Genomic DNA, 21,655 nt, shown 5'->3' on the forward strand with positions numbered 1-21,655 from the left:
ACACCCCTTTCTTGGTACAAGTGATGATTATTTGGCTTCTGGAGACTTTTTCCTGAGTATTTTTTTTTTTCCCATGGATCTGACACGCACAGATACTGAAAATTCTCCATTGCGTAGACCCCAGTGAGTGGCTTCCCCAGACCGAGCACTGTATCCACCTCACCCCAAAGGAGTTCCTGATCTGGACAATGGATATTGCTTCCAATGAAAGGTTTGCCCCCTTTGCTCCCTCTGCAGCCTTCGCCGACATGTGGTCCTTCCCAGCAGTCAGTTAAATAGTGGACTGAGGCATAGTCCTTACCTAAGGGCTTAGGTCCTGTGTTTCCTTCTAAATCTCAGCCTAGGAGCATGTTCTTAGCTCAAGCTATAGAATGAGGTCAGAGTTTTCACATTAATAACCAAGAGGTAATTACTTCTGGAAGCATCTGTATGGCCTTGACATGAGCATTTCCACCATTCACAATGGCATGGATTACAGACTATCAACAAGAACCCATCCGTATGCAAAGTACACTTGGTTTTATTTTCTGTGTGTTTTTGGCTTACTTTTCCTAGGTCTGAAATTCAAAGTGTAGCTCTGAGACTTGCCTCCAGAGTGATCACCCACCAGCTGCAGACATGTGAGGAGGTAAGGGTGGCCTGTGGGCCAAGATCTGGGGTCTTTGTGTTCTTGTTTACCAGGAAGGTGTCAGTGAAAGTGAACTGTCTCAGCAAGCAGAATCAGTAGGGCTGGATGTGTCCCCTCTGCAAAAGTGTTATTCCTGTGGATGTTTCACTTTGGGTATAACTTCTGTAGAATTTTCTGAGCACCACCATCAGCATTTCTTTTCTCTTGTTCTGGGCACGCTTGATTTGAGTCCATGAGGGAAACACAACCTCTTCTCCTATAATACACACACACACAAACACACACACACACACCCAAACCCTTTGTTTTTTCCTATTTTTCTAGCTAGACTCTTTTTCAAAAAAAAGTGAGTGAGCAAGTCACTAGGGTTGCATCTTGGGCAACGAAGTATGAAATACATCCCTAAGGCTTCAGTGTTCCCCCTGGAACATGGCCCAGCTGGCTTTGTATGGAGACCCGGATGTACCCCTTCATCTCATGTGTCCTTTGGGGGAGAGGTGGAACCAAAGTAACCGAGACAGCTTCTGGGAAGATGCCTTAGGAAAAATACAAGTGCACTTGGGGCATATGAGAAAGCTGCCCCCAGCAGAGAATTATTAGAAGTAGAAGGCCGCTGCCTTCAGCTCAGGTCATGATCTCAGAGTCCTGGGATCGAGTCCCGCATCGGGCTCTCTGCTCAGCGGAGAGCCTGCTTCCCTCTCTCTCTCTGCCTGCCTCTCTATCTACTTGTGATTTCTCTCTGTCGAATAAATAAATAAAATCTTAAAAAAAAAAAAAAAAAAAAAAAAGATTTAAAAAAAAAAAAAAAAAAAAAAAAAAAAGAAGTAGAAGGCAATCGGTACTACAGTAAAGTTACCGGACGCTCTTGGTTATACGTGCCATCGCTGTGATGGTGACAGCGTGACATCCCGGGTTCCAATTCCTTATGGTGAAGCAGCACTATCAGAGGTGTGGGAGACCGGGAGAGGAACAGAGATGGAGGGACAGTGTCACAAGCAAGGAGGAGCATTAGACAGTGACGTTAAATGCCCCACTGTGGAGGAGACCAGAGAAATCCAGAGGAGGAAGGGAGTGTGGAGCTGCTAAGGAGAAGACTTCACAGAGGAGGTCGTCGTATTCAGAGAGTGGCGGCTGGGCAGAGGGGACAGAGGGTGAGAGCTCAGCAGATGCACAGTTGCCGTGGATCATTCAGAGGCAGGCAGGGGCGCCCGAAGCTGGCTGGTCACTAGGAGAAACAAGAGCCAGAAAAAAAGCCAGTGGTGTGCGCCAGGGGCTTGAAGGGGAGAGATTTATAGGAAGGGAGAGGATTTGCTGAAAAAAACTGCAGCCCAGTTTCTTTATTGGAAAGAAACAATTCCAATAAAGCAGTCTTAGGGAAGCCTATCCCATCCGCTGAAAGATGTCTTTCTCATCTACAGGTGTGTCTTAACCACTAGTCATGTTCATCTTAAAGGCACTGCTTGGTACTTGAATGAAGCAGTATTTGATAAAAATTAGGAATTTTCTAGGGAGAGGAAAAGTAACAAAACCATAGAGAAGTGCATAAAAGACCAGGAAGACCTGGGAGTTGGCCTCTTCCTCAGGGTCCCAGCTGCTCCTCAGTTCAGTTCCACAGAGGCCTATCAGTGGTTATTTTGAACAATTAAAGAGGCTTCTTCGATAGGGGAAGGAAAGTACATTTGGAACAATAATCCCCTTTCTAGAATACATAGAAAGCCAGGGTTTGAAAGACAGAAAACAGTCCAGATGTCCTTCAACTGAGGAATAGGTAAACAAAATGTATGTCCATTCAAGAAAATATTAGTCACAAAGAATACTGATGCTGCTAAGTCTGTAGCATGCACGAACCTTACAAACCTGCTGAATGAAACAAGCCAGTCATTAAAGACCACATACTGCGTAGTTCAGTTTCTGTGGAATGTCGAGAATAGGCAAATCCGTAGAGGCAGAAAGTAGGTAAGTGGTTTAGGGCTGGGGGTGGGGCGCTGGTAACTAAAGGGGACAGGAGTTCTCTTCTTGGTGATGAAAATGTTCTAAAATTGACTGTGGTGATGGTTGTACAAACCTGTGAACATACTAAAAACTCGACTATGTACTTTACATGGGTGAATTGTGTGGTGTGTGAATTGTATCTCAAAAAAAAAAAAACTGTTACTATAAAAAAATAGAACTTTCTTTGAACGATAATGTTAGAGTGCTGCTTTAAATGTTTTAGTGAAACTATCAATACAGTGGCTTAAACTAGATCACAGCAGTCAAAGCAGATAATGATGACATGACAGTATTGGGTCCCTAGACCTTTGTACCTTATTCTGCTGTTTTCAAACTGGCTTCAATCTTATGGTCCCAAATGGTTGCTCTGACTTCCACCATCTTGTCCTTATTCAGCTAGCAGGAAAGAGCGACTCGGGAAGTAAAGGTCACACTTGTTTTCTAAGGCATGACCCAAAAATAATACACCGTTAGTCAGAACTTAACCAGTATTACTCCCAAGTGCAAAGGGGCCTGGGAAATGTAGTCTATATGCCCAGCCCAAAATTTGAGGTTCTGTTACTAGAAATAGAAGGGGCATCTGGCTCTGGGAGACAACAGTATTATTTGCTGCCGTACCGTTTGCACAAAAGGCTTGTCTTTACTGAAGCTGTCCAACACACCAACCTTCTGATATTCTGATGTGCATCACAAAGACTCCAGGAACTTTCTTGCTAGTTCTAGTGACTCAGTATTACTGAAAGACTGGTCGCACTTTCTTCCCTGGGCTTGTTTATTTCTCCCTAGCTGGGTTGGAAAAGCAACTAAAAAACTTTTCTTCCCCTGTGCTAAGAACTAATTTGCACATCCAGTGTGGTGTAGGTGGCTCGGACCTAATTCCATGTCAGCCCCTAACTGCATCGCGGACCTGCCATACGCTTTGTGCTTTCAGACCAAGGACTTGGTGACCCCCACACTGAAGCGATGGGTTCAGCTGGTTGCCACCTCCTGTGGAGAGTACCTTCCCACAGACTCCAGGCTGGCCGCTGCTGAAGCCCTCACTAGCACCGCACCGTTCTTGCTTACCAGCCCCCGTCCTGTTCTTGGTAAGTGCACCGAGCCCAGGGAGCAGTCCAAGGTCCATTGAGCCCAGGGAGCTAAAAGCATGAATAGATTACTCCAGGATAAAAACTGGGGGAAGGTGAAAACTGACCATGTGCTCTGTACCTTTGCATTTCTCAAATGTCTTCCCCCAACCCTCCCAATTCCTCCTTTTTCACAACAGCCTCTTAACTGGCCTCCTTTCTTTCCATCTTACCCCCAAAGCCATTCTCCTTAAGCTTCCAAAAGCCTGTGTGGTCTTTCTGAAATACAGAAGTGATCATTTCACACCACTGCTTAAAGCCTTTGAGTGGGTTTCCGTTGCCTTCAGGATAAAATCAAAACCCCCTTTCATATGGCTCTGTGCCCTGCCCAGCCCTCCCTGCTCCTCAACCACCACTCCCCAGCACAAGGCTCCATGCATGCTTGGTGGGGAACAGTTCTCGAAACAGACTGCTGCTTGAATGACTTCTGTTTGTCTTTCAAGACTCAGCCTAACTATCCCCTCTTCTAGGAAGCCTGTTCCGTTGATCTTGGTGAGAAAGGGATGGGACAGGCTGAAGCCAGGGCATTGGAGAAGAAGAAAGGACAGGCTCAAAAGGTGTTTAGGAAGTAAATCAATAAGACTTGGAAGTTAACATGAAAGGAAGATTCAACAAATAAGAATAAGCCGTGGTCCCTGCATCCACAGAGCTATCGGTAGAGTTGTGGGGAAAGGATTTACAGAATGAAGGAGAGAACTGTTTTTGTAGGTGGTGAGCTTCACATTTTAAGCATTAGCACAGTTCAGACCAATTAAATGTCTCGTGCGCCTGGATTCCTCTGGGAAACAAAGTTGTCTTTTTTTTTTTTTAAAGATTTTATTTATTTATTTGACAGAGAGAGATCACAAGTAGATGGAGAGGCAGGCAGAGAGAGAGAGAGAAGCAGGCTCCCCGCTGAGCAGAGAGCCCGATGCGGGACTCAATCCCAGGACCCTGAGATCATGACCTGAGCCGAAGGCAGCGGCTTAATCCACTGAGCCACCCAGGCGCCCCAAAGTTGTCTTTGATAATCCTTTTAATTCTTTCTTCTAAGCGACTTCCAAGCATTTTTCTTGTGCCCAAAGGAGGACTGGAAGGGCCTTCGGTGATGGTGACTTAATCACCTGACCCAGAGGGGTAAGAGCAAAACTTCACCAAAAACTTTGGTGAAGCTTCTCTCGTGAGAATATCATTTGCGGCATTTTCTGGGTGACTCTGACTACTATAACACTAGCTCACAGCAGGCAAAACGTGTGTGGAATAACCTAGAATACTGAGTAAAATGGAGTACTGGGTAAAAGCCATTGGTTCCTGATTAATTTCTGGAGCTGGTTACAGCATTCTAGGCAATAAGGAAAGAGGTCAGTGGTGGCTGGTGGCTGTGAAGAGAAGGTACAGAACTGAGAGACAATGGACATAAAAGTTCATGGGGACAAACCAAGGACAGAGCGAAGTCATTTAAGGAAAAAGAGAAATCAAAATAGACTAAAGAGGGAAGATTGAGGAGCTCAAGGGGTATAAATGACCCAAGTTAAGGAAGAAAATACTAAAAAAGGAAAATATTCAACCCTAGAGAACAATTAGAATGGACAGTCTCTGAAAGACTGCGTAAAATGTAAAGCCAGATTTATAACAGAAAAGAGAAAGCGAAACCCCAGAGAGAATGTTGCTGTTCCTGGTATGACTAATGCATCTGTGTCTCTGGTCCCAGGTTCTCTGTGAGCAGACGAGGGAGAGGACAGTCAAAGGGGAGTTCTTAGGACAGGGCAGGTCCCCCATTGAAAGGCTAGGGGTGGTGAGTGGTGGTCTTCTGTGGGCCTCCCACTGTGCCCCTGCCCAAGCCTGGGCCCATCCCCTGTACAGCACACATGCTTTCTATGAGGCCCTGCCTACCTGTCCCCTCCCTCCTGAAGTCTGCCTCTGACACACTGGTCCACTATGATCTTTCCCTGCTGTGAGGCACAGCCGGCCATTTCTGCCCCTGACTCCTCCTTGCCTTGTGTCTTCGACTTGATATTCCTTGCTGTTGTTCAGGCACATGTACTGTCTTTTCCTGTCCCATTGTCCACAGCAGCGCCTAGGACCACACAAAGCTCCTGCCAGGACAGATGGTGGTCAGAGGGTGGCCCTCACATGGACGTGGCATGGGCTATTCCACGTGGTTCCCTGCCCTTTTCAGAACCTACTCCCCCCACCCCCATAAAGTGTAATCTTGATTGAAACTTTGCTTTCAGAATTTATAAGCTCAAGCAGTCACTCAAATCAACACTGGGCTCATTTCCCCAAAGCATTCTTGATGCATACAGTTTCATTCCTGAGAATCGTGAGTCACTGTGGACAGCTGGGCCCGTTGTGGACAGCTTAGTCAGCTGGGCCACACCTTCCAGTGGGCCTTGCCTAGGGCTGCTTGCCTCCAGAAGCCTTCCCCCTGCATCCCAAAAGACATTTCCAAACCTGACCCCTTAGGGCCCTCTCTCTTCCAGTGTTAGTCTGACTGCCAACCAAGTCTTCCTCTCTTGAAATACCCACGAAGAAAGAAATGGCTTTTGCTCATTAACCACTGCTCTCGTCCATCACGGATTGATTGATTGATTTTTAAAGATTTTTATTTATTTGTGTTTGAGACAGAGCATGAACATGGAGGAGAGACAGATGGAGAGAGAGAGAAGCGGGCTCCCCGCTGAGCAGGGAGTTTGACCTGGGACTCAATCCCAGGACCCCGAGATCATGACTTGAGCCAAAGGCAGACGCTTGACCAACTGAGCCACCCAGGCGCCCCTCACCCCCAGCCCCAGGATTTAAAGCAGTATCTGTACCTGCTTGTAAATTGAACCGTAGGTAATTTGAATTCCTTTTGGTCTTCTCAGGATTGCAGGATACTCTTACTCTCTGGAGATGTGTCCTCAACCTCCTGCAGAGTGAGGAGCCGGCCGTCAGAGATGCAGCCACGGGAACGGTGGTAACCGCCATGTCACAGGGAAACACCTGTCAAGCAACAGGTATGGCGCTCTTACTGTTCGGCTATGCCTTATGGCTCTTGGACAGTACCTGTATGCTTTTTCTGTGCATAGCCAGAGAGTGAATATTTTAGCCGTTGTTGGCCATTCGGTTTCTGTCTCCTCTCTGCTGTTTTAGTGGGAAAACAGCCCTAAACACTAGGTAAACATGGGCGTGACTGTGTTCTGATAAAACTTTATGGACAAGAACAGGCAGCTGTCCAGATTTGATCTGCTAGCCATAGTTTGCTGACCTCTGACGCCTAGGACGTCATGGAGGAAAATCGTCTTCAAAGATAGAAATCTAATAAGCAGTGTTGTTAGCTGATTACATTGTCATCCGTTTTAAATAAGGCTCAGTCGTGATTATCTGTGTGGTTACATAACCTGGGAATCATAGATCCAGCATTTTCTACTTCTGTTAGTTTTCACATGTGACAGAAACAGATGACTGTGAGTCACGTTAGCTGGGAGGAGAAGCAGGGTCACACCTCTGGACAAGTAGCCAGCTGGGAGGTTGTCTGCTCTGGTGGACGTGGATTCTCTGCACTCGGGTTGTCGGAAGGACTTTTGGGTCAGCCATCCCAAAGAGAAGCCAGAACACCACCTGGAGGCAAGAGATCCCAGGCTGAGCACACTAGACCGCAAAATAGGAGTGGGAGGAGCCATACAGGGTTTGTAACTGACTCGGGGCTCCTCGTCCCAGTGGCTGGGGGTCCTGGAGGCTCCCCTTGGAATATGAACTTCCTCATTCTAGAGTCCTCTGTTGTCATGGCGTAGGTGCAAGAAGCTGAATTTTTAATAATCTCTTGGTGATGCTGCTCCAAAGCAGGTTTGGTTGGGACCTGCTTTGCCTCTCGTGGGAAGACATACAGCTTGATTCTGGGAGTCATGTGCAAGAAGCCCTCTCCCCCCGCCCCCCACCTCCACCTTCCTGGCCTGTCAGAGTTCCTGGATCTGTAATTCTGCCAGGAGTGATTCATTCCTTTTTCCAATTGCGTGTTTCCCTTAGAAGGACACACAGAATGCCCAGCAAGTGCTCAGTAAATATTTGGTGGTAGAATACAGTACTCACGAGATTTCTCTAGGACCCTCTGCACCAAACATGGGAAGGGGGACAGCATACCGGAATTCACCAATGGACTTATTCCCTCCTAATCTTGAGAGTTGTTACCCGACTACTTTTCTTTCTTTCAGGATTTCTCCAAGTTCACTTACAGTAAAAGTATATTACCATGGTCTTCCTCCTTCTAGTTTGAATTTTTCCTCAAGAAATACAAACTAGTAATTACATATGGAATGCCTTTCACATGTAAAAATCCGTGTGTAAAAGCCTCTGAGGGAAATAAATATAAAAGGCTACCTGTTTTTGTATTCCCCACTTTGGCCTATAGAAAGAGGATCTAAGGTGTGAAAAAGACAAGGATTCTACAACAGTGAAATGTAGTGTGTTACCCTGGACCAGAGTTCCTGTGCCAGAGAGATGAAAAGCCCTACAGGAAATTTCTGGAACAACTGACAATATTGAAATATTATCTGTAGACTAAAATCAATATTAAATTTCCTGAATTTGATAACTGTACTGTGTTTTGTAAGAGAATATTTTGTTCTCTGGAAATACAGAACTGAAATATTAAGGGACCAAAGGGGGATGCCCCCTGCTACATACTCTTCAATCGTTCAGGAAAAATAATCGTGTGAGTGTCAATAGTAAACCCAGATATGGAGTTACTGTACTTGCATCTTTTCTGTATATTTGAAATTCTTTCAGAATTTAAAAAAAGTTTGTTGTTGTTGTTTTTTTAAATCCAATTCCACCACTTGAAAACAGCAACACAGGATATATTGCCAGACCATCTAACTGATTTCCCAACAATTCAGCCCCTGCTGTGACTCCTCTCCCCTAAGTTATATGAAAACATCCTGCCCATTTTAACTCATTTTGAGTGAATTTTCACGTCCCCAAAAATCAAACCCAAGCCAGGTTCCTCAAAGGTTTCAGCAACGTAATGTCACTCACTCAGCACTTCCTCATGGGTTCCTTGTTCGGCTTGGTAGCAACGCTGGGGCAGAAATCCCTAATACAGCTTGATTTGCTCAAGCGAAAAATACACATCTTTCTATCTGGGACTGAAAAGTAGCTGAAGGTAGAGGTACACCTCTGATTTTTTACTTTATTCAGAAGTTCAGCCAGCTGAGAACAATATTGTCTTGTTTTGACATTTCTTGAGGATATCAAGCCACTGGTGGTAACTTTTCTCGTTCCTCCAGCACGCAGGGATTTGGTAGACTGTATTACTAATGGCTTGCTCTGTGGTGTTCAAAGTTATGACTATGGAGTCTTGAATAGCTCGAAAATACAAGTCCTTAATTTTGTCCCCACATCAATGGCCTAATGAATGCCATGGTAAAATATTACTATTAAATCGTGGTAATATTCAATGTCTTCTTTGAGAAGGCTAAATATTGTAAAAAAAAAAAAAATAATAATTCTCACTTTTCCTCCTAAGAATATAATAAAACACAAGGACTCCCTGCTTCTGAGACCCCATCGACCCCATCCTATAAACAAGGGCTGGATGTGGCCAGAGAGCTTTGCATGTACGTTATCTGATAGTGTGCTGGGTGTGTGGGGACATGCAAGGTGCATCTTGATTTATGTGGTCTAAGGAGGTCCCTGAGAGTGGAGTTGGCCCAAAAGGCGGGGTAAATGGGGCACAGATGGGAGCATTTCAATGCAGAAGAAGCAGCTAGAGCAGGAACTTGGAGTCAGGGAGAACTTGGGAGCTGCCTGGGGGTCTGAGGGGCCAGAACACAGGGGACCCTGAGGCCAGGGGAATGGGGTGGAAGATAAAGCTGGAAAGGCAGGGGCATGCACTCTTGGGGTGATTCTGAACCCCAAGTTAAGGACCTCCTTCTGTAGGTGATGGGAGGCTGGAGAGGTTTTTAAATGGGGGAGCAGTGTTTTCGGGCCGCAAGTTTGAGGGGCTTTTCCCAGCAGCAGTGTGTATGATGGCCTGGGTCAGGGGAGGGAGGGAGATCTTGGCGCAGAGACCAGCCGGGACTGGGTCGCAAGCCACTGGCAGTAGAGACAGGATGGCAGGCAGACTGTGGGTGCTGGTGGGAGGTGGGAGAGAAGGGAAAGCAGAGAAGGCTTCAAGGCCTCAGACCTGCGAGGTAACTGGAGAAATGCCTAGTCGTGCCTCTGGCACCAATGTAACAGTTGAGCCTCACCTTCTAGGAAGTGAAACTACCAAGAGTCAGGAAGCATGCTTAGAGGCCACAGGGCACTGTGATCAGGGACAGAGACTTCCTTAGGCCATGGGGAACTAGGTAATGGAAATGAGAAGACTAAAGGGGGCCTTCCTCTGCTGTGGGAGCAGAATGCACTGGCCTGCCCAGCACACTGCTCAGTGACCCTGGGCCACAGCTCCAGTACTAGAAAACACGGAAGGGGCAAGCGTCAAACCAGTCGTTCAGACTGTGTCCCCAGCATGTCACTTTGTGCGCAGCTGGCTTCAGCTATGGATTTGTGGCATCCATTGGGTAATGATTCTGGGCTGCCTGGAGACAGCCCCGTGCCTCAGTAGCCCTCGTGACGGTGGATTTGTTGTCCACATTTTTTGCCTGCTGACCTCGTGCATGTGCTTCATCCCACCCAGTCACCTGGAAGGAGAAACCCGCAGCCCATCAGTGATTCTCAGGCACCCCCAAGGCTTCCTCAGCTTTGCAAGCACGACCTACCCCACCTCCCTACTCCTAGGTCAGCCACCGAGAGGGACAGCAGAAATGGCTTTTCTGGACTCAGGAATGGGGGACTGAAATTTGCAGCTAGGACAAGAAAGGGTACAGGCAGGTCTCAGGTGGGGCTCCCCCTTCTCCTTTCCCTGTCCTGACCTTACTGTCCTTGCCAGAGCAGGAGACATCAGCTCAGCGGCCCCTGCTTTGCTGGGCTCCTGACTCTTACCCAAGCAGCTCACTTACGTCGGTCCCGTTCACATCAGGATTCCCGTTGGGTTCCACTCAGGCTTCCATTGGGCGTGGGGTGGTGGTGTAGGGGACCAACCTGGACAATATGTACATTTAAGTCACTAAATTTGTATGATTCTCAAGTTAGGCTGACAGAGTTCTGGGTAAAAGCAGCAGGGGAGAAATGTGAAGGGCTTCAGACCCCACACCCATCGGTATGGCAAGAGTGTCTATGCTCGGCACAGGGACCCCCGGAGACGCCAGATTCACAGCAGAGCTTACCAGGGAAGCGAAAGAGCGGGACAGGAGCAGAAGGTAGAAAAGTTGAGACTCAGACGTTAGAGTATAGGGCTATTGGCGGGTAGTTTGATGGGCAGAATTACAAGTCATCTGGCCTAAGGCACGGTGGAGAAGACCTAACGTCTGCCCCATTTCCCCCAAACCATGTTCATCCCCCAGCACCCATACCCCTGCCTGCTCGCACACATGCATCCATGCACAGCTGCTTCCCATGCAGAGCCCAGGAGTTGGCACGACAGCGCTGACACATCTCAGAGGTTCCAAGCCTTGAGCAAGCCGGGAGGGAGGCTGGGTCACTTTGACATTACACAGTGGCCCTGCAGTGACGGCTGGTCAGCAAAGCCCCAGAGCCGTGGGGCTTGAGCTGTGCTCTTGGGAATTCCCAGGTGGTCCTGGAAGATGAGCCCTCAGAATGGCCTCCCTCTTCCCTCTGCCTCCCTCCAGCTTCTTCCTAACCTGGCCACAGGCACTGTCCCCACACTGTGTCTCCCGTGCTGTGGTGCCAGAGCCTGTCCCACGTAGAGGTCTTTCTGCTCCGCGAGTGTCACCTGATGTGTATGTACCAAGGACATTTTTCTGGAGCAGAATGGCCCAAATTAGAGAACCACTACAGGAGAATGAACTTGCACACCTTCTCCAGGCTTGACCTGCCTCTATCATTGCTTTTGGGCTGTTTTAAAATTCTGAATTGTTTTTCTCAATCCCCCTTTCATGCCTGCCTAGATGGTCCACAGCTTTTTCTCTTACCGTTTAAGTATGAGGGCAAAACTGGTGACATCAAGCATATTTGTTTAAGAAATAGTTATAAATTGCCTGTCCTCCAGGCTTGTTTCATGCGCTGGTGTAAGCCGCCATTAGCTCTCTCCTGGACTTCTGCAAAACGACCCTCTAGGCCTTCCTGCCTCTGCTCTTACCTACCTGCCATCCCTTGCCCAGGAGGCCAGTAATGGGCTCTTTTCAGGGAGTAAGTCAGATGACATTGCCATCACACTGAGAGCTCTCCCTTGGCTTCCCTTCTTTCTCAGAATAAAAGCCAGCTCCTAAAGTGACATATAAAGCTGTATCAGACCTCATCCCTGCCTCTCCAACCCCATCTGCTGTGCTCGCTCCCTATCTTTCTCTGCTCCAGCCACTCCAGCTTCCCTCAGGTTTTTTTAACTTGCCAGGCTCATGCCAGCCTTAGGCCCTTTGCACTAGCCACTTCCACCTCTTGGAATGGTTTTCCCTGGTCCCACCCAGCTAACCTTCCTGTGGTTTCAATCTCTGTTTTAGTGTCATCTCCGCAGAGAGCCGGCCTGACCACCCAGCTTAGAGTAGCCACCCATTCATTCATCTGCTGGTTTAACACTCCGTGTAGTCCTTTCACAGTCTTATTTTACTGTCTGTTTACTTTGTTCTTAGTGGCCCTCTACCAGAATAGAAGCTCCAAGAGGGCAAGATTTTTGTCTCTTCTGCTTGCTGCTATATTCCCAGAACCTGGCACGTAACAGATGCGCCGCAAAAAAATCACTGCTGGGATGATCAGTTGGATGAAGGAATGAACGAATGTGTTCTTCACAGTAGTTAAACACAGTAGAGAGATCAGTGTTTTTAGAATCAACCTAAGACAAGGGAGGTAGAGCTCTTTGGATTCTCTTTGTGATGAAATTGCCTCGAGGTGGCGGGTCCTTGTTGCTGCGAGCTCGTCTGGTACCTCAGGCCCCAGGTCTTCCCAGAGACAGTAATTTAATAAGGAATGGATGGAGCACCTGCTGAGGCAGGGATGTGACCAGCCAGGGGAGAGTGCTAGTTGATCCTCGGGCCTGTCAGGGGCCTGCCTGACCCCCGTCAGGGGACGGGTGCCAGTGCCAAATGGAACCATCTGGAATGCCTAGAGTTGGTGGCAGCCTCTCTGAGGACAGAGGCCCCTTCCTCCTGGGGCCTCTTCTGGTGGTCTCCTCCAGTGGCAGGACGAGGGTGATGCAGAATATCACCCAGCAGGGCACTCTTGGCTTCTTCCAATTCTCACAGCCACTCTGAGATATTTTACTTTTGCCTCCATTTTAAATACAAATCAGCTGAAGGTCAGGGACTTGAAGCAGTGGACCCCGGGTCCCATGGAAGACAAGTGTCGAGCGGTGATGGAGCCCAGGGTCCAGAGGGACAAAGGCCTTGAACATTCAGCACTTCCTCTGACACAAGAAGGGGACTCAAAACCCAGCCCTCTAGGTTTAGAGCTGAGAAATTAACTGAAGAGGGATGCTGAAGGTCTTCTAAATTCACTGTTGTGTTTGAAAAGAAGACATGAGAATCAACCCAGGAAAATGTCTTGGGGACCCAAGAGCTCAGATAAAGCTTGCCCTGAGGAGGGCAGTGGGAGTAGGGGTGGTGAGGGTGGGACTGTGGGAGGTAGCAGGAGGTCCTACTTCAAGGCTGATTTGTACCCCCTTCCCAAGGATCCTCAAGGGAGGAGATCGCGGGACTTGAGGGTTTTAGATGTGGAAACCAAAGGCGAGGGAAGGTAAATTATTTCCCAAGTGTCACATAATTAGTGAGAAAAAGTGAACCCAGGTTCACTGAGACACAGAGCAGCGCTCCTTTCTACTGCTCCTCAGGCCTCAACTTCGAGAAGTGACAGAAATGTGGGGGCACCCTTGAGAATAATCTGGACTGCCGGGATGGGGTCAGGGGATGAGGTAGGAGCTGTGCAGTAGGCACAGAGGAGAGGGAACGCTGCCTTGGAAAGAGGGCCTGGAGGAACTCCAGCATCAGAGGGGTGGGAAGAACAGAGTGTTCTACGAAACCAGGCATCTCCCAGCAGTAAAACCACACCCTGCAGTGAGCCCTGACCCCTCAGCCTTGCTTTCTCCTGGGCCTCCCTCTCAAGGCCTCTGGGTGTCCATCCGTATTGTCAGTAGGGGAGGAAACACAACAAGGTGGGAACTGCAGTTTTAACTCCCAGGTGAACCCCTGGCAGCTCGCCAGCGGAGGGTGAAGGGAAACAGGGAAACAGCTGTTGGAGGAGGGAGGCTGTCAGGAGCCGGTTCTCTCTTCTCCCAGCGCAGCCTCACTCACCACACACCAAAATGCCTTCCCCGTCACTGCGTCCCTGGAAGCCTGGTCGTGACGTTCACCTGCATCCTGGCGAATGCGTCACTGGCAGCTGGCCCCTGACGTGCAAACGCAGATGCTAATGCTCCTGTCTTATGCTCCTGTCTTAAATCTGGGAGCAGGTTGCCCCCGCCGCTGAGTACCCTGGCCAGGCCTGGTTGCTGGGGTGATGGGATTGTTTCCATGACCTCCCGATGACTAAGCCCAGAGAGACAACAGTGGGTTTCTCTCGAGGAAATGAGGGTCAGTTCTGCATCATTTTGCCTCCACTGTTGCTGCTCCTGAAAGCCAAGCTCCCTGGGCCCAAGGTGACTGACCCAGAGGGTGATGATAAGCCCACAGTCTGAGGCTTAGGCCCTCTGACACTGATGTGCTTTGTCAGGGCAAGCCCAGAGCCTGGCCATCCTTATTCTGCTGGTCTGGCCTCAGTTCTGATCTCTGTGCTTTCCTTTTCCAACATCAGGGGCCTAAATTTTCCTCAGGCCCCACCACGGTGCAGGATTCCTTTTCCAATGGTTGCAAACAGTCGTCCTTTTGGACCCTAAGCCAGTCTCAGGAGTTAGCATTACCTCTGTGTCAGGGTGACCAGATGGATCCCCATCTTCATCCCCAGACCGGCCAGCCGCACCTCCTTCTTCCCACCCCACCTCCTCAGGGAGTGCCCTCCCTCCACACCTTTCATCCACACCAACCCGGGCACATGACCCCTTTTCCCGCCCAGATCTAGTCACCTGCAGACTGGCCAGAGGATGACCTCCTTCTTCCTCTGGTCCCCAAAACCAAATGAGGGTCAGACCTAACTGCCCAAGTAAGTACATCTGGGCACTGTAGCAGCCCTTCATTCTTCAGCATCCTGCTGTGATCCCAAGAGAAACAAAGGGTAACATCAGAGGAAAGCTCTCATTCTGCCCACGAAACCCCAAAGTTTGGTTCTCAAGTCTCTGAGCTTGACTGCCCAGGCTTCCTTGCTCCAGCGGCTCTCCTTTGAGCACAGGAATCCACCGGGCAGAAGCTCCTGCAGGCAGAACAGAATGGGAGGTGGCTCTGGTGGTGACAGGAAGTAGTCTTACCTGCACACGTGCAATGTGTGTGAGTACCTTTGGATACACGTGTGGGCCGGTGTGTTGTAAATCTGGACGCCTTTCAGGGGGGCTCTCTGTAAAGAAGACGCAGAAGCAGTTTGGATGTGAACATGTACACCGATGTCATGAGGAGATGGGATTGCGAGGAGATACGCTTTGGCCGGTCATTCAGACATCATCTAACTGAGTGCGAAATCCTTGTGTTGTTTGGTAATCCAGGTGTTGAAAAGTGGTTTCTTGTAAAGCTGGTCTGGGAAAGCAAAGGCAGAGAGCATCAAGTGAGAATTGGAGACAAAGGTTGGCCTTGACTGCAGCTTGCCTCCCCCTACACTCCCCTTCACCACTCACCCCCACCTCCAGCCAAAATACTCAAGTTAATAGAGTACCACCAAGGGTCTTACTTTGGAGTCTTATCTTAAGATAGACTTTCTGAAGTATTTTCTTGGGATCTCAAGCATGAAGCCGCTGGTGTTTTTAGTCAGGGTATAGATCTGGCACCTGAAAGACTTGGAGACCCAAGTTAAAAGTGGTTTAAAGGAGGTAGCAGCTTGGGGCACCTGGGTGGCTCAGTGGGTTGAGCTTCTGCCTTCAGCTCAGGTCATGATCTCAGGGTCCTGGGATTAAGCCCCGCATCGGGCTCTCTGCTCAGCGGGGAGCCTGCTTGTCCCTCCACTGCCTGCCTCTGCCTACTCATGATCTCTCTCTCTGTCAAATAAATAAATAAATCTTAAAAAAAAAAAAAAAAAAAAAGAGGTAGCAGCTTCTTTCGCCCTCCTCACATAAAAGGCTCATGAGGTGCCCGGGGGCCTCCATCAGTTAAGCACCGACTCTTGGTTGCAGCTCAAGTCATGATCTCAGGGTCATGAGATCAAGCCCCACATCAGGCTCCACACTCAGCTTGGAGCCTGCTTAAGATTCCCTCTCTCTCCTGCTCCCTCTGCCCCTCCCACCCCCTACTCCCACTGGCGCATGCAGGTTCTCTCTCTCAAAAAAAAGAAAAGGCTCAGTATGCTGCTGTGGTGGTCTGCAATCACCAGGGAACCCCCCCACCTTCTTTCTTGGTGTTCTGCCATTTTCGGGTGGCTCCGTCCCCCTCAGGATCCGAGTTGGCAGTTGCCCTTCCACTGCAAAGCCGCAGTCCAGTGAGTGGGGAGGAGGGAAGGGAACGCCCACCTAGACATTACAGATACCAGCTCCGGGGGTGTCTCATCACCCAGGGCTTAGTCACGGGCCACAATGCTCAGCAAAGGAAGCTCACGGATGGGAGCTAAGTGGACATGTATGCAGCCGAGAGATCTATTTTCTGTGCAAGGAGGGACGAATGGATTGGGGGAGATAGGACCTTCACTTCTAGCCATTTCCCACCTTCTTACTTTCACACAGGCACTCATTAGTGAGTTTCTGGAGAGTTTTGGCTGCTTGCTAACAGCTGGGGACTCGGATAAATCCAGTAGAGCCTCTGGCCTTAGCTGTTGGGCCTCTGCCCTCTCAGCTTTTATCCCAGCTAAAGTCAACAGGTTTCCCTTTATTGACATCCATATTATTTTTAGTAGCTCTCAGAACCATTTTATAAGAAAAGGCAGTAGTTGGTAGTCAACAATAAGAATTTTCATTCCCATTTGTTTACCAACTTGACAAGTTTAGTTGCTTATCCCCATTACGTTTCTTCAGACCACACACAACACCCAAAATGCAAAAAAACACACACAGAAAACAAAAAACTTCATTAGAAAACAAGACACCAGGCTTTGCGGTTGCATTACCCAGAGCCAGAAGTTACTAGAAAGATACCTATTTAATGGGGAGGTGGGGGAGAGCACACTTAGAAGAGACCCAAGAACGGGACCGCGGAGGAGAGAGCCCCGAGGCCATCTCTTCCCACACTCCCTGCGCCTTCTCTCTCTGTGCTTCAACCCATATTGGCCCTGTGCCTAATGTGTCATCTACTTAACAGAAATGTTGCTCATTCCAGAGGCCCGGCCCCCAAGCGGCCCCCAGGCCCTCTTTTCTCACAAAGCCTCCAGGCCTTTGTCTCTCTCTGTCTCTGTCTCTCTATCTATCTTTTGGTCAGATCCACACTGTTTAGCTCTTCTGCTGTTTCTTGGTTAGGATCCCACCCACACTGTAATCTGAAAGGCTGGTTCTCCATCACAGTGAAGCTGGATGTGTTAAATTCTCGGCTAACTCACGTCAGGCTGACCTATTGCTCTTAAAGCATGGTTTTGGATGGATGTGTGCCTGGGATTTGAGGTGAGCAGCTACGTTTGGGTGGGAGGCCCCTGCCCAGCCTCATGGGGAGCCCCCAGAGTGCCCAGTGATCCAGCTCTGGGCCTTCAGAGTCAGGCTAAATTGGGATGGGTTGGGGACACCTGGGTGGCTCAGTCAGTTGAGCATCCGACTCTTGATTTCAGCTTAGTGCTTGATCTCAGGGTTGTGAGTTCAAGCCCCACTGGACATTGAGCCTGCTTAAAAAAATAATAAATCATTAATTAATTAGGATGGGTTGGCAGGGGCTCCCCAAGCAATGCGGTCCCATTATACCAGAAAATGAAATTCGCCTCTTCTTTTAAAAGCCTGTCACGGGGCGCCTGGGTGGCTCAGTGGGTTAAGCCGCTGCCTTCGGCTCAGGTCATGATCTCAGAGTCCTGGGATCGAGTCCCGCATCGGGCTCTCTGCTCAGCAGGGAGCCTGCTTCCCTCTCTCTCTCTCTCTCTGTCTGCCTCTCCATCTACTTGTTTTTCACATCTACTTGTGATTTCTCTGTCAAATAAATAAATAAAATCTTTAAAAAAAATAAAAATAAAAAAAAATAAAAGCCTGTCATAAGAACACAGTGGTCTGCCTCCAAGTCTCAAGTGCGTTAATTTGTTTCAAAAGTAGAAGAAAAAAAAAATCATATTCTTGCCCCGTCCTCCTTAATCTGTTCCAAATGAGAGCTTTGAGAAGGAAAACTCTGCAGGACTTACTCTGTTGAGCAAATTGATTTCTGCTGTGGAGGGAAGCTTGCATGGGGACTGGAGGTAGGAAAATATATGGAACCTGACATAAAAGATTTGGTTTTTGTTTGGAAAAGGATTCGGGTTGTTTTTGGGTTTTGAGTTACAGCTTGGGTGTGTTTGAAGAAGCAGAAGTGAGCAGCACCTCGACCCACAGCCTTTGTGGACTTTTCATTCAGCTCCTCCTTCCTGGGCTGGTGCCTGTGAAAGATGCCTTGCTTGGCAGCGTGGCCAGGAAACCTTGCTTCATAAATAACTCTCCAGGGGAGACAGGAGTGATAACAGACGTTTTAAGTGGGAGCCGAGCTGCCTTCAGCACAGGGGGGTGTGCACAAGTCTGGCTCTGGAATTCTCCTTGCCAGGGCAAGTGAGCCCTCTTCAAGTTTTCAATTGGGTTGCTCTCGTTTTATTATTTCTCTAACCTCTCTAACCAGCGGGGTGGCCGAGGCTCTGCTTCTGCGTTCTGTTTTTATTTTTCACACTCTATTTTTGTACTTTGAAACTGCGGTTATAAAGTATACACTCAGAAATGTTGGCTCTGCACCCACAAGACACAGGAGGCTATCCAGATGCACAGTGTGGGGACTGCTCCCAGTAGGGCTCTGCCACCACCCCTGGCCTCTCCGGGAGGGACGGGAGGGATGGGAATGATCGGGGACAGCATTTGCTGTAAGTCACTGGTCCGGTAAGGAGCAGAAATCTGCCCAAGATTTGTAGATTTGACCCTGAGAAACTGTCAGGACTGTTTTTCTAGTGGCTTCCCAAGCACACACACAATAAGAGGTCAGAACACTGCGAAGCAGAATTCCCAGGTTCCTGTAAAGGGTTCATTCATCTCCTTGTGTACAGTTGTCCCGGCCCCTATCGTCCCTCACCATTGGCGAAGGCACGTAAAAACAGTGCCGGCAAAGCAGCCATGTTTATTTGATTGCCCCCGTTCGGTGGAAATGGTCATCACATTCTTGTTACCGTGGAACTTACACAACAGGCATAAAAAGTCTTTCCAAGTGCTGACTTCCTCCTCATGTTCTTCCCTGGCCAATTCCAGCCCCTTCTGTTATCTTTTTTCCTTCTTTTCCTTCAGGCTCCTCTCTGCCCTTCCCTTCCTCCAACCAGAATAGATCTAGGAATCTCCTGACATTTCCACCTTGGCTGCGAGCAGCACTGGTTCTTTTTGAATAGACTCGTCCATAAATCTTAGATGGTTTCTCATCTTTGAAAAAGCCGCTTCTATCAGCAAGTCATTATTCACATGTACAGGGCAGGGGAAAGTTCACCAAATTTCAAACTTCCATTTCTTTTCACTCCATTTTATGACATCTACTCCCCAGAAACCACAGAAATTTAAAAATACCAGTCCCAACAGGCAAAGTGCCCCCTGACATTAGCTTATAAGAATGAGGGCTGGCCACCTGGGGATGGGAGAGGGAGGGGAGATTGGCCTAGATCAGAGCTAATAATTTCCAAGTCTCAGAGAACTGAAAGTCCACTGTTCTCATTCTTGAGTGGTGGATTCGGTGGGTAGGGAGATCTGGGAAGATGGGTGATATTTATAAGGAAAGGCCTAATGTAGCTGTCACTATAAATTAAAAATAAGGAATAGAGTATAATATAGCTAATGGGCTAAAATATACTTTAATTCCACGTGATATCAGCTAGAAGAGAGCTGAAGGGAAGGGTCTGTTTGGAGCAGATGAGAAGAGAAAGGAGGTAGAGGGGACAAAGAAACAGATTTCCAAAGCCCGGCTCTTTCTTTCTACTTTGTCATGCTCAACAAGTTGGCATTTGACCTCATGCTTGTTCTCATGGTTACAAGATTATGGTTCCTCATTCAGTCATCACCCTAACATTCTAGGTAGGAAGAAGGAGGAAGAACATAAAATTCTCTTATCTCAAGCTAATTTTCATCCAGGAAGAAAAAATGTCCTCTAAAGCCCAGCTCTGTACATCTCCTCGGCCTGGTCTGTGTAGGTGGCCATCTGGGCTACAAAGGTATGAGAAGGGGCTAGACCCATCACCTCCGAGCGCAGGCACGGCTCCCGGGATAAAACTGGACTTATGCTAAGGGAGAGAGGTGGCTACCACGAGAGGGCTGAGTGTGTGCCCAGGGCGTGCCGTGACATGCCTGAGGAACTATGGAAGCAGCCCTCAGAAGGAGTGGAGAATGGGAGTGGGAGGCAGGTAGAAGGAGAGCAAAACTGGAGAGGTGAGGGCCAGCCACTTCACGGGCCTGAAATGCCTGCTGAGGACTTGGCCATTAGTAAGAATCCAGATCACCACACATCACCCAGAGGAGGGGAAGGGACACCACTGGTGTCCCACACTCCAGTCTCATGACATGAGGACATCTGCGGATCTCATGACATGAGCTTTGGATTCAATACGTTTAGAAAGGGCACGAGATTCTGCATCTCTTACCAGCTCCCAGATGATGTCGATGCAGCTGGTCAAAGGACCCGACCCAGAGCAGAAAGACCCTAAAGGAAATCTCTTCAGAAATAATTGCACAGAGCTACCTGGCTGGTTCAGTCAGAGGAGCACGAGACTCTTCATCTCAGAGCTGTGAGTTCAAGCCCCGTGTTAGGTATAGAAATTATGTAAGGGTAGAGTCTTTAAAAAAGAGAAAGAGAGAGACAAATGCCCACATGTGTTTGTTAAGCATTTTAATGCGATGACTAATAACACTGTAATAGGAATTGAGACCCAAATATTTAAGGAAAAATGACCATAACTTAAATTGAGCTTTTCCCACAAAGTGTGGGGAGCAAAATCTGATGTATCTTTTGGGAGTCCTGGTGTCTATAGGTACCAGAAAAGCCAAAATAGAGGAAGTTTCTCTCTCTCAATTTTATGTAGTCTCTAAGGAGGAGTCAGGCTAATCAGAGGCTCTCAGTCATTAGGCCCCCGGCCCAGGCTTCCTGTGAATCTCTGCTTCGCTATCCTGACATGCGGCTTCTATGCTCAAGGACACCCCCTGATCCCAGGTGGCTGCTAGAAGCATTCACCAGCCCATCCTCAATACCCATGAGAAGAAGGGGAAGAAAAGAGAGCAGTGAAGAGCTCCAACCCTCTCCCTTTGAGGAGGCCCTCCCAAAGTCCCACAGTGCACTTCTGTATTCCTGTCCCTGGCTACAGCTTAGTGACGTGGTCCTGTTTAGCTGCAAGATGTGCCAAGAAATGTGTTCTCTTGGCGAGGGCACATCACCTAGAGTTCTCCTACTAAGGAAGGAGCTCATCTAAGCTACCTGCCACATTGATACAAGAGTTACACCTGAAATGATAGGAATGGTCGAAAACAAAGGGACAAACAGAACTATGCCAGGCGAATTACAACAAAAAGAAAGAGATGGCAGTAGGAGAATTGGGCAGACTAAAATTTTGGACAAAAAAGTAGAAAGCTGTACAGAAAGGGGAGGATTGGACAGTGATGGTGATGAAAGGGTATGATCCACAAAGAACATGTGACAGGTATGAACCTTTGTACAGCAGGCCAATAACA

General features: G+C 48.4%; 1 protein-coding gene across 8 annotated transcripts in view; it reads left to right on the forward strand.

Annotated features, from left to right (window-relative positions):
* THADA (THADA armadillo repeat containing) overlaps nucleotides 1-21,655 on the forward strand; it is a 329,451-nt gene that overhangs the window by 272,801 nt on the left and 34,995 nt on the right. For 6 of the 8 annotated variants that reach the window (XM_059134619.1, XM_059134620.1, XM_059134618.1 and 3 more), the window contains 4 exons: nucleotides 93-211; nucleotides 556-628; nucleotides 3,552-3,705; nucleotides 6,591-6,722. In XM_059134619.1, coding sequence (XP_058990602.1) covers nucleotides 93-211; nucleotides 556-628; nucleotides 3,552-3,705; nucleotides 6,591-6,722 — 478 coding nt within the window. Of the gene's footprint in view, nucleotides 1-92; nucleotides 212-555; nucleotides 629-3,551; nucleotides 3,706-6,590; nucleotides 6,723-8,113; nucleotides 8,302-21,655 lie in introns of those variants that run through there. The other 2 variants (XM_059134625.1, XR_009344817.1) reach the window with 2 other exon arrangements.

Source organism: Mustela lutreola, chromosome 9, assembly GCF_030435805.1.
Source record: "Mustela lutreola isolate mMusLut2 chromosome 9, mMusLut2.pri, whole genome shotgun sequence".
Classification (NCBI taxonomy): domain Eukaryota; kingdom Metazoa; phylum Chordata; class Mammalia; order Carnivora; family Mustelidae; genus Mustela; species Mustela lutreola.